Genomic DNA, 13,459 nt, shown 5'->3' on the forward strand with positions numbered 1-13,459 from the left:
CTATCAACACAATATGGTGACCTATACATACTAGAAGCTGCACAAAGCAGCATTTTTACGTAACAATGGATCAAATGACTATTTGTAAAGTGAGAAGTGTTGCTGAAAGTGATGAACCCACAGAGAAATGTCACTCAACTCTGGAGCTCCCCTCAGCTCTACAGAGCTTTTTAGCTTCTTTCAGCTCGTTGTTTTGGTTTCCCGGCTCCCATATCTACTCTTATGGGCCTCGTTTCCAGCAGCAGCAGGCAGATGGAAACAGCAAAAAAAGCTCTGATAAACGCATTGTACGCTACCTGCCCAGCACCAACTCCCACAGTGACAAAGTTAGGAACTAGCTTGTGAACATAGTGGAGCATTGTGAGTGCTGGACTTAAATTCATCAGGTGGCCAAAAACACAACTCAAAATAATTGCTAATGTGCTCCATGTCTGCTGGATGTGTTAATAGGGAGTCATCTGCTAACATGGTCAACATAACAACATTAAGGTGGCAATCTCGAAGATTTTCATTTAAATAAATGTGAGTATCTATCGTCAAATGAGTTAACACAATGGAGATTCAGCCTACTGCTGCAGCTTCACATTAAAAGCATGTAATGTGATACAAGCACAAATATAAGTTGACTTTTATTATGAAGTAGTCACAGGAAATGCAATGTGCTTATCAGTGAGCTTGACACTGACCGCTGTGCCACTAACATATACATTATATATACATATATATCAATCTTGTGTTTACAGCTTGTTACGCTGCCCCAGAGTGACCAAAAAAATAAATTTTTGGAGCTTCAAAGCAACATTAATTAAAGGGGCAATGTGTAAGAATTTAAGTGATTTAAGAGTTTAAAACATTGAAAAATGAACTAAACTTATCAAGAGAATGTGAAGAAATAACAGTTTTGACGTTATGTCAAATATGTCTATGTAGACCTATTGTGTTGCAGAGATATCTACTGAAGTTAGCATGCTAACCAGCTAGCCCCGGCCTGTCCTGTCTTGTAATACCACTTAGTACCTCAAGAGGTGATAGTCTGATAGTAAAGCCCCCTCCCCTAGTTCCAGCTGGGAGATGTGTGTCAGCGGCGAGTTTGCTATGTTACACAAGCTCTCTTTGCTTTAATAAAAATAAACAAAATAATAAAGCTCACAAAATGTCAAGAAAGGAAATATTCTTACTAATTTTCCTTATCAAACAAAAAACAACAACCTTACACCTTCTTTCCTGCTTTCTTACAGTGCAGACGCTTTGCTGCTTGCTCTCAACTCAGCTTGCATTCTTTTGCTGATATTCTTGTTTTTTTTCCTGCTAGAAATTATGAGCAGCGGCTTTTGGATGCTTCTAAATCATTGGGACTGTAATTTATTCAGATAGAGTAAGCTATTGTCATATCTTCTTGGCACTTTTATGACCTCCTCAGTACTATGTGAGTGCGGCCTACCAACAGCACAAGCCTGTACTGCAGTGACTGGATACTTAGCTACACCTAATTAGCACAAGATGCCTCCCTTCTCCACAGACGACTTTGATAAACTTCTACATAAAATTGCAATGCTGGAAACCAAAATCCACCGGTTAGAAGTGAACGTGGAAATGAATGGACTATGTGGTAACGACACTACTTTATCATGGACTCAAAGCAGTGGACGAGAGCATGCTATCAGAATCAGAAATACTTTATTGATCCCCGTAGGGAAACTCTTTGTTACAGTAGCTCGTCTTTACGTCAGTGCACACAGGAGAAAGTACTAGAAAACGATATGATACACTATAAACACTATAAAACAGGTCAGAAATAAATTAAGTATCATGTCGGTATTAGTATAAGATAAACTAAGTGTCAAGTACCAAGTGGGTTTACTGGTTGATGATGAAAGTACAGTCTAATACAATGTAACTCCTTATGTAATAAATAATATTAATAAGCGGGGGTGCATGTACTGTCGAAGAGTAACTGAGGTATATAGTATCAGTAGCAATAAATAAGAAAAACTAACAAGGGAAAACTAATATTGCACGTAAGTAGAACACAGAATATTGCACAATTATTATTAATTATGGCGGAGATGTAATGCTCAATGTCCAGTTTAGTGACCTAGGGTCAAACAGACTAACCCTTAGAGGGAGGAGTTAAATAGTTTGACTGCCACAGGCAGGAATGACTTCCTGTGGCGCTCTGTGGTGCTTTTTGGTGGGATGAGTCTTCCGCTGAAGGTGCTCCTTTGCTTGACCAGCACGTCGTGGAGCGGGTGGGAGACACTGTCCAAGATGGCGTGTAGTTTGGCCAGCATCCTCCTCTCTGACACCACCGCCAGAGAGTCCAGCTCCACCCCCACAATGTCACTGGCCTTGCGGATCAGTTTATTGAGTCTGTTGGTGTCCGCTACCTTTAGCCTGCTGCCCCAGCATGCAACAGCATACAGGATAGCACTGGCCACCACAGACTCATAGAACATCTTCAGCATTGTCCAGCAGATGTTGAAGGACCTCAGCCTCCTCAGAAAATAGAGGCGGCTCTGGCCCTTCCTGTAAACAGCCTGAGTGTTCTTGGTCCAGTCCAGTTTGTTGTCTAAGTGTACTCCCAGGTACTTGTAATCCTCCACAATGTCCACACTGACCCCCTGGATGGAAACCGGGGTCACTGGTGCCTTGGCCCTCCGTAGATCTACAACCAGCTCCTTTGACTTTGTCGCATTGAGCTGCAGATGGTTCTGCTCGCACCATGAAACAAAGTTACCCACCACAGCCCTGTACTCCGTCTCATCACCACCGCTGATACATCCAACCACAGCAGAGTCATCAGAAAACTTCTGAAGGTGGCAGGACTCTGTGTGGTAGCTGAAGTCCGTGGTGTAGATGGTGAAGAGGAAGGGAGAGAGGACGGTCCCCTGAGGGGCCCCAGTATTGCTGACCACGCTGTCTGACACACAGTGCTGCAGGCGCACATGCTGTGGTCTGCCAGTCAGGTAGTCCACAATCCAGGACACAAGGGGGGCATCCACCTGCATCGCTGCCAGCTTCTCCCCCAGCAGGGCAGGCCGGATGGTGTTGAAAGCACTGGAGAAGTCAAAAAACATTATCCTCACCGTGCTGTCCAGGTGGGTGTGGATGCGGTTAAGCAGGTAGATGATGGCGTCCTCAACTCCCAGCCGGGGCTGGTAGGCGAACTGAAGGGGGTCCAGGAGGGGTCTGACCATGGGCCGCAGCTGTTCCAGCACTAGTCTCTCCAGGGTCTTCATTATGTGGGAGGTCAGTGCCACCGGTCTGTAGTCCTTGGAGCCACTGGGGCGTGGCGTCTTCAGCACAGGAACGAGGCAAGATGTCTTCCACAGAATGGGGACCCTTTGAAGACTCAGGCTCAGGTTGAAGACATGCTGAAGGACTCCACATAGCTGGGGGGCACAGGCTTTTAGCACCCCGGGGCTAACGCCATCGGGGCCTGCAGCCTTGTTTGAGTGGAGCCTCATCAGCTGTCCTCTCACCTGGTCAGCAGTCAGGCACACAGCAGAAGTTACAGGTGGGGGAGGTGGGGAGTCGTCGTTGGTCTGGAGAGGGCCGTTAGCCTGATGGGGAGGGGGGAGCAGAGTACTCAGAGGAGCTTGAGGGCCGACAGCAGCTGAGTTAGAGGGGATGAGCAGGAGCCGGTGTGTCGAATCTGTTAAAGAACAAATTCAGTTCGTTGGCCCTGTCCACGCTGCCTTCAACTCCTCTGCTGCCAGTCGGTCTGAAGCCAGTGATGGTCTTCATGCCGCTCCAGACCTCCCTCATATTGTTCTGCTGGAGTTTACGCTCCAGCTTCCTCCTGTACTTCTCCTTGGCTTCCCTGATTTTCACCTTCAGGTCAGCCTGGATTGCCCTCACCTCCTCCCTATTACCATCCGTAAAGGCCCTCCTCATGGCATTCAGGATGTCCTTGATGTCCTTTGTTACCCACGGTTTGTTATTTGGATAACAATGGACCATCTTGGTTGGGACATTGGAGTCCACACAGAAGTTAATGTAGCCAGTGATGCACTCAGTGAGCCCGTCAATGTCCTCTTCATGAGGCTCACAGAGTGCATCCCAGTTTGTCACCTCAAAACATTCCTGCAGTGTCTCATAGGCCTCCCCTGACCATCTCCTCACTGTCCTTGTGGTCACAGGCTGCCTTTTAACCAGAGGCACATAGCAGGATTTGAGGTAGACCAGGTTGTGGTCTGACCTACCCAGAGGGGGGAGGGGGGAAGAGCTGTATGCATCCTTCACGTTAGCATACAGCAGGTCCAGTGTCCTCTCCTCTCTAGTAGGACATTTCACATACTGGGTGAAATTAGTCAGTGTTGTTGAAACACTGACATGGTTGAAGTCACCCGAGATTAAAATGAGTGCACTCGGGTGTTGAGTTTGTAGTTGTGCTATGGCGGTGTGAATGGTGTTGCACGCCGATGCCGGGTTAGCAGAGGGGGGATGTAAACAGCCACAACAATGGCATGTGAAAATTCACGTGGCAGATAATATGGCCGGAGTCCCACAGCTAACAGTTCAATGTCCAGGCTACAGATACTCTGCTTGATGGTAATGTGACCAGGGTTACACCATCTGTTGTTAACTAGAACAGCAAGCCCGCCGCCTTTCCGCTTACCGCTCCCGGTGTGATCCCTGTCGGCCCGAACAGTCTGAAAGCCGTCGATGGAAACGTTATGGTCCGGGATATCCTGGTGTAGCCATGTCTCTGAGAAGCACATCAAACTACACTCACGGAACTCCGTCTGACTCCGGGCTAACGCCGTTAGCTCGTCCATTTTATTCGCCAGCGATCTCACGTTGCCCATGACGAGAGAAGGCAGACACGGCTTAAATCTCTTGTTCTTAAGTCTCTTTTGTCTGCACCCCTCTCTCTTCCCTCGCCGCTTCATTCCACCTCTGCATCCTCGGTGTGTCCTCCTCCAGATCTCAGTGGGGACATCGGTTGTCCTGGGCGCCATGCCGCTCAGCTTCAGCGCGATCAGCTGTTCCCTGGTGTAAACAATGCGGCCAAACAGCTGATCTGCAGCGGTGCCCTGACCGAGTAGCAGAAGAAGAAATTCCACGGCGAAAAAAAGTACAAAAACACTTTCTACCCTCATTTTCGCAAAGAGCGTAGTTTAAATTACACTTACACACAAGTTACTCAAGTTTGGAAGAAAAAAGGAAAGTTAAAAGTTGGAAAAAGTAAGACGAAGAGACGGAGCTACTGCAACAGGCAGCATGCGGGCTGGCGCATGCGCACTACTAACACACGGCTAATTAGCACCAACAAGACTACTAAGAAGTGGTCGTCCTCCCTGGAACTCTCTTGGTGCAAAGCATAAGAGTAAATCATTTCCCTGGGAAATGGGAGGACAAATACCAGGCAGAGCCCAGCACCCTGAGATTTGTGATGTGACTGCAGAACAAATTTGCCCCTCTGTTGCAGGACCCTGGATCTCTGCCTGACGACCAGGATAACCTCTCATCTTCACACAGCAGGGTATAGACTGAGAGTAAAAGGTTACAGGGAAAGCTAACGGCCTCAAACTCTGATTGTGGGTGATTTTGCTGTAAAAGATGCAAAAAGCATGTGCAGTAAGAACACCAAAATACTCTGCTTTCCCAAGGATATGGTTTCTGACAGAAAGAATCCTGCATATTGTGGCTGCACACCCAAATGTGGAAAATATCATACTACCCATAGGGACCAATGATGTTGTGAAACAACAGTCTGAAGTGCTTAAGCAGGACTTTATTGATCTGTTGAGCAGTCAGCTCTCTGAATGCTGAGGTGTTTATCAGTGGCCCTCTACCAACAGTCAGAAGGGGAGTTGAGAGATTCAGCAGATTGTTGGCGCTGAATACATGGCTCTCAACTGCATGCACCGTCCATTCAGTGCACTATATTGACAATTTAAACTTTTTTCTGGGACCGCAGACATCTTTTTAAGGCAGATGGACTCTGCCTTAACAAATCAGGAGTAAAATTGTTCATCTTTAACTTTTTTTATTTTCTGCATCACCCATCTGTTCCCTACAAGATACAAGAGGAATCAAAACAGGAGGACATAACACATCTCCAGTCACTCTTTATCCCTCCTCCACCCTCTTGGAGTTCATTGAAGCTGAGCTGGTCACTGCTGGAACCAAACTTACCCCCCGCCCTACTTCCATTTTCTCTCCCCTAAACCCCCCTCTGCGCCCACTTCCACCATTGGCTTTAAGTCTTCAGCCAGTTTTGACACATTTGTTACAGTTATGAGCGAAACTAGAGTGCATATGAAAGGAGGTGGAGTTGTCATTTCGTTTAATGATTCCCTCAAATGCAAGAAGATGTCTTATGGAAATTTTGCTTCTTTTGAATATCTGGCTCTTCAGTTGAATTCCTCTTCTTGAGCTATATTTCTAAATATCTACAGGCCACCTAAATACTGTGCAAATTTGTTTGATGACTTTACTGGACTGCTGCTTATAACTTGACTTTGACTGTGCAGTCATTGTTGGTGATTTTAACATCCATGTTGACAACCTCCAGGACAGAGGGACTAAAGAAATGTCTCATGTTCTTGATAACTATGGACTGACTCAGCACACACAACAAGGGGCACACTCTGGACTTCATCTCCAAAGGTCTGAACATTTCTAAGGTTGTGGTGACTGATGTTGCTCTCTCTGATCGTTCATCATTCACTTCTTTTAGAGTGCTATCTCCATGCACACAAATGTTTAAACAGAGGTAATCACAAAACGGTACATCAATGAAAACCCCAGTGAAATATTTATTCAGGCGTTCACTTCCACACCTGCCCTCTCTTGGGTCTCAGTCAATGAGCTTGTAGATAACTTCAATTCTAAAATTACAAATGTTATTGATGCCATTGCACCCACTAAGGTGAAGGCTGTCTATTAAGAAAAGATCTCCATGGAGTAATGCCACGCTGGTAAGAACAGAAAAAAAAAAAAAAAAAAAAAAAAGAGTGTCGTAAAACTGAACGCAGGTGGCGAAAAACAAATCTTCAGGTTCATTATGACATCTGTTGTCAGCAGGTAGACACGGGACACAGAGGTTAGTACTAAGACGAGGGAGTTTATTGAAACAGCCAGACAGAGAAAAGCAATGACAGGAGATAAGCTAGGAAAGTCTATGGATCTTATCTTGATGTAGCGCTGGTAGCAAGATCCACTGGAGGAGAAGGGTGGCAGGAAAGCCGGGAGCTGACGAAACACACAACGGAGAAGTCCAAAGTCCTAAAGGAGTTGTCACGAGAAGTTGTAGTCGGGTTGCGTTCTCATAAGAGGTTTGAGACCAGACAGTGAGTGAACCGGGGGAGTGAGACTATATAGTGTGGAGTAGATGATTAGTGGCAGGTGTGTATTCAATACTCAGGTGAGTGCGATCTGCTGATTGCAGTGGGTGGAGCTGGTGGTGTCAATGTTGGCTCTCTGACATCTGTAAAGAGAGACTTTGCATTTATAATTTAGAACTGAGAAAGGCAAGGCGGTCCTTCTTCTCTGACATCATCGCCAAAAACAATAATAATGCACGTGCCTTGTTTGCTACTGTCGACAAGTTAACAAACCCTCCTGTGTCAGTAGCCTCTGCACTTCTATATACCAGGACCTGCAATGAACTTGTCTCTTCACTGACAAAATTCAGAAAATTAGACAGGCAATCAGTGCCTCCATATCAGGTACAGGATATATGTTGTCCCTGTGTCCACTTAAAATCAGTTCAAATAGCATGACACAATTTGATCCTATTAACCATAAAAACCTGGAGGACATATACAACATCTGAAATACTCCTCCTGCTGCCTTGATATTCTGCTAATAGGCTTTTTCAAAATGTTTCATGGTTGCATGGCCTCAGATCTACAGACTGTCAACATGTTTCTTCTCTCAGGTGTCTTTCCACGGGCCCTGATAACTGCAGTCATCACGCCACTCTTAAAAAAGAACAAACTAGACGCATCACTAATGAACAATTATAGGCCCATATCCAACCTTCCGTTTTTTAAGTAAAATAATTGAAAAAGCTGTTTTTCACCAGCTGAACAACTTCTTGGCATTAAACAGCTGTTTTGACATCTTCCAGTCAGGTTTTAGACCACATCAGCAGGACCGAGACTGCTCTTGTTAAGGTCTTCAATGACATCCACTTAAACACAGACAGTGGCAGAATTTCAGTCTTGGTATTATTGGATCTCAGTGCTGCATTCGACACGGTCGACCACATATTACTAGACCGACTGGAAAACTTGGTGGGACTTTCTGGCACAGTATTAAACTGGTTTGAATCCAACTAAAAGGACAGGGACTACTTTGTGTCTATAGGTAATTACACATCTGAGCAGACAAAAATGACATGTGGAATTCCCCTAGGCTCCATTCTGGGGACTCTTCTGTTTAACATTTACATCCTACCACTGACTCAGATTATGGAAAACAACAAAATATGTTTCCATAATTATGCAGATGACACACAAATTTACAATGTCACCAGGGGACTATGGTCCAAAACAAGCGCTGAGTAAGGGCATTGAACAAATAAACAGTTGGATGTGCCAGAATTTTCTTTACTTAAAGATAAAACTGAAGTCATTGTTTTTGGAGCCAAGGAGGAACGATTAAAAGTCACCGCTCAGCTTCAATCAGTAATGTTAAAAACCACAAACCAAACCAGAAATCTTGTTGTAGTCATGGACTCAGACCTGAACTTCAACAGTCACACTAAGACAATTACAAAGTACTACCACCTTAAGAATATATCCAGGATTAAAGGATTTGGAAAAACCTGTCCATACATTTATCTTCAGTTGACTGGACTACTGTAACGATGTCTTTACTCGTCTCTCTAAAAAATCGATCAGACAGCTGCAGCTGATTCAGAACGCTGCTGCTCGCGTCCTCACTAAGACCAAAAAAGTAGATCCCATCACTCCAGTTCTGTGGTCTTTACACTGGCTTCCTGTCTGTCAAAGAACTGATTTCAAAATGCTATGCAAATGCAAAATGTTGGTTTATAAAGCAACCTGCCATGTCTTTGTCATCCCCGGAGTCAGAGTCCTGGTCAGAGCCGCTGTAAATTACCGTGGTACTGTATATCCTTGTCGTCAAACTGGCCTCCGTCAGTCCCGGTCTGGCCATGTTCACTGGGAGTCTGCTGAGCCAGGTACCGCTGCCCGCTCGCCCGGCCTTGGTTCCGGTGCCCATTCTGGCTCCCACCAGCATTCCCCGCTGTGTCCCACCAGCCCTGGGCCTGAAAACCTCCTCCTTCCGGCAGTTCAACACAGCTAACTGACCTTACTAGCTAACGCTGTTAGCAGCAGTTATGACTTGATAATGTGATATGCTGGCCCCTATTTTTCTGGAGTATGAATTCAACAGGTGGAGTCCAGTCTGACTTCTTATACATTGCACCTTTAAAGTGATGATGTTTGGGGGGGACCTATATGATCAAATCTTTGCTTCTAGCCCATACCTGCTATACAAGGCTTTTACTGTTTTTGCTTATTTCCATTACCATATAATGTGCTTTAGCTGAAGTTCACCTTGAAGGATCTTTAAAGACACTATTGTCTACCACTGTCTTAACCCACTGCACCTCTGGCAACAAAGTTTGCTCCAAATATTCATAAAAACTGGGATCTGATTCCATAGGAGAGGAGCTTGATAGCTGAAGGCTCTAGCCGTAGGAACCACAAGTAACCCTGCATTCTGAGAGCGCAGTGTTCTAGTGGGGTAATAAGGTGCTGTGAGCTCTTGGGTGTCCACCAATCGGAAGGTCTGCGGTTCGATCCTGGCTTCCCCCAGCCCACGTGTTGAAGTGTCCTTGGGCAAGACACTGAACCACAAATTGCTTCCGAGGGCTGGGCCTTCGGTGTGTGTGTGTGTGTGAATGCTTAGTTAGTTTCTTTGACCTGATGAGCAGTTGGCATCTGCCATCAGTGTATGAATGTGTGTGAAGGGGGTGCATGTGATATGTAGTGTGAAGCGCTTTGAGTAGTTGTAAGACTAGAAAGGTGCTATACAAGTACAGTCCATTTACCATTAAGAGCTTTGTAGGTGAGGAGAAGGATTTTAAATTCTGTTCTGGATTGTACAAGGCATTGGTGAAATATGATCTCTTTTCTTAGTTCTTGTCATTACACGTGCCGCAGTATTCTGGATCAACAGGAGAGTCTTAAGGGACTTATTGAGGCAGCCTGATAATAAGGAATTGCAAAAATCCAGCCTACTAGTAACAAATGCATGCACTAGTTTTTCTGCGTCATTTTGAAACAGGAACTGCCTGATTTTTGCAATGTTATGTAGGTGAAAGAAGGCAGTCCTTGAAGTTTGTTTCATGTGGAAAACTCAGAGGGATCTTACATTGGTGCTGGGGCCAGGGCAATGCCATCTAGAGTAACTATATCTTTAGATAATATGTTTCAGAGGTGTTTGGGGCCAAGTACAATAACTTCAGTTTTGTCAGTGTTTAACAACAGATAATTGCAGGTCATCCAAGTTTTTATGTCCTTAAGACATGCTGGAAGTTTAGCTAACTGATTAGTTTCATCTGGTTTGATCGATAGATATAATTTGGTATCATCCGCATAACAATGAAGGTTTATGGAGTGTTTCCTAATAATATTGCCTAAAGGAAGCATATATATGCTGAATAGAACTGGTCCAAACACAGAACCTTGCAGAACTCCGTGACTAACTTTGGGGTGCACGGAGGATTCATCGTTAACATGTACAAACTCCATGTAAATAAACTGTCCAATAAACTATTGTTATTTAGAATGTCACACAACTGATTGGCGACTGCTTTCTCAAGGATCTTAGAGAGAAAGGGAAGGTTAGATATAGGTCTATAGTATAAAACTCTTGAATATAGAGTGGGATTTTTAGACAGACAGATTGATCATAGCGAGTAAAGAAGTGCTAACTAAGGGTAACATTTCTTTAACCAGCCTAATTAGGATGGGGTTTAAGAGACAGGTTGATGGCTTAGATAAATTACTCGTTAGTTGGAGAAGGTCAATGGGAGAAAAGCAGTCTAAATATACAGTATAGCAGGTTTCTAAGGGTCCTGTCTTCAAGGATAACTCATTGCCGGTTGAGGGCACGTGATTTCACCTCTCAGAATTCACACCATAGTCCCATCTCACAGCAATGTGTGAACAGTCTCTGCAAGTCATTTATGATTGTTTTCTAATTTCAGAGAGCAGATCGGTACACTCTGACAGTGAGAGGTCAAGACCTAAATGGCAAACCAGGGGGAAACAGTGGAACCGGCACTGTTACCATTAATGTCCGAGATGTGAATGACAACCTCCCCACTCTGGAAAAAGAGGAGGTAGTTTTCTTTCTCACACTCTTCTATATCAACATGTTATACTGCATATTGGTGCAAGAAGAAATGGTTTCCATGAGGGTTTTCAGAGTTGCATGGTTTCAATGTTTTCTTTTGAGGAAAAAAGAATGTATGGAAATGGTGATATGCTCATGTTACTTGCAGTACAAGAGCAGCATTGAGGAGAACACACAGGGTGTGGAGGTGATGAGAATTAAAGCAGAGGACCTGGACCTGAAGGACACAGACAACTGGGAAGCTGTGTTTGACATTGTCAAAGGCAACGAGGCAGGGTACTTCAGCATCAAAACAGACCCCAACACCAACGAGGGCATCCTAATGCTTGACAAGGTACTGCTGAATGGGCAACACAGGAGTGTAAATGCAGTGATCATGCTCCATACACAACGGATGAAAACAAGTAACTTGCCCACCATGAAAGTAGTTGTAGACGTGAGTAGAAAAGTAGTAACTCAGAAACAAAAGCTTTTAGGGTGCCTGCAAGACATAAAAAAGGCCTCAGATGGCAAGTCACAGGGTCAGTGTTTTACAGGAGGGAAGGTTGGATTTAACAAAGCCCATCAATTTGCAATATATTTAAGGTGAATTGGACATGAATCAACTACCTGTCATCATCCAGTGGTATATAAGAACAAACATTTATCCAAAAGCCTAGGAGGTTCTCTACTCTTCAAGCAAGGCTAAGCAAGGTAGCCCATATGTCTTTCTCCCTAGCCACATCCATCAGGTCCTACTCAGGGATCCTGAGGTATTCCCAGGCCAGATTGGATGTGTAGTCCCTTCAGAGTGTTCTGGGTCTGGTCGGATGCTCGAATGACCTCATCTGAGTCTTTTCAATGCAAAGAAGCAACAGTTTTCTCTGGAGAGAACCACTGAAATCTGTGATCTTATTCATTCAGTCGTCACCCAAACCTCATGACCATACGTAAGGGTTGGAACGTAGATCGATAGCTTACCATCAGGCTCTGCTCCCTCTTCACCACAACAGTCCGGTACAGTATCAGTATTACTGTTGACTGTTGATTTCACGCTCCATTGTGTACTGTCTCATGAAAAAGAACCCAAGAAACTTAATCACATGGGGCAGTGACTCACTCTTAATTTGAAGGGAGCAATCGTTTTTATAGTGCTGCAATACTGAGGCACCCCATACTAGACACTCTCCACACCTTGGCTGCACCTCAAGATTCTGTCTTCAGAATCAGTGATTAGGCACAATACTGGTGGAGCCCAATACCGAGAATGTGCTTAACTTCCTGTCAAGAATGTGGAGAAAACTCTCACTCCGGTGACCAGCGACAGTCATAGCAAAGCAAAGCAAAATTTATATATACTTATATAGCACATTTCATTCCAGGGTAGATTCAATATGAAAAACACATGTATGTAGAGTATATATAGTGGTGGAGCTCACCCTCTGTTCCCCTGTTTTTTAAAAATGGGAACCACCACCCTGGTCTACTAGTCCACAGGCACTGTGCCTGACCTCCATGTGACACTGAATAGGCATGCCAACCAAGACACCCCATAATATACAGAGTCATCAACATATCAGGACAAATTTCATTCAGCCCTGACACCTTGCCACTGCAGAGCTTTTTGACTATGTCAGTGACCTCTGCCAGAGAAATGGACATGGCTTCCCCCAAGCCTTCCAGCTTTGCCTCCTCTATGGAGGACAGTTGGGTTCAAGGGTTCCTCAAAGTGTTCTTTCCACTGTCCGACAGTATCTTCATTCTGGGTCAGCATTTCTCCTCCCTGCTGAAAACAGCCTGTACGATGCCTTGCCACCCAGTCCTGGGTTGTCTTGACAGTTTGCCAGAACCTGTTTGCAAGTGGTGGGCCCACGAGGCATCAGCCCTATGTCATACCTTCGGGCAGAGCCTGACCAGGTCCCATAGGTGTAGGCCTAACAGACAGGCCAAACTATAATGCTAAACTCAAACCAAGATTCTGTCTCATCTACTAATTAACAATGCTTTTTATTCAAGTGAAAATGACTCATCCATGGAACATTGCCTTAACATTGCGGATGTACACAAAAACAGCAACTGCATTTCAATCCTCATTTTACTCAATTTAGTTAGCCTGTATTGTAGACAAATGTTA

General features: G+C 44.7%; 1 protein-coding gene across 1 annotated transcript in view; it reads left to right on the top strand.

Moving 5' to 3' along the window:
• LOC122877665 (desmoglein-2-like) overlaps positions 1-13,459 on the top strand; it is a 32,150-nt gene that overhangs the window by 8,747 nt on the left and 9,944 nt on the right. Inside the window, 2 exon segments of the mRNA XM_044199517.1 lie at positions 11,198-11,332; positions 11,495-11,680. Of these exon segments, the coding sequence (XP_044055452.1) occupies positions 11,198-11,332; positions 11,495-11,680 (321 nt within the window).

This window comes from Siniperca chuatsi, linkage group LG6, assembly GCF_020085105.1.
Source record: "Siniperca chuatsi isolate FFG_IHB_CAS linkage group LG6, ASM2008510v1, whole genome shotgun sequence".
NCBI classification, from domain to species: domain Eukaryota; kingdom Metazoa; phylum Chordata; class Actinopteri; order Centrarchiformes; family Sinipercidae; genus Siniperca; species Siniperca chuatsi.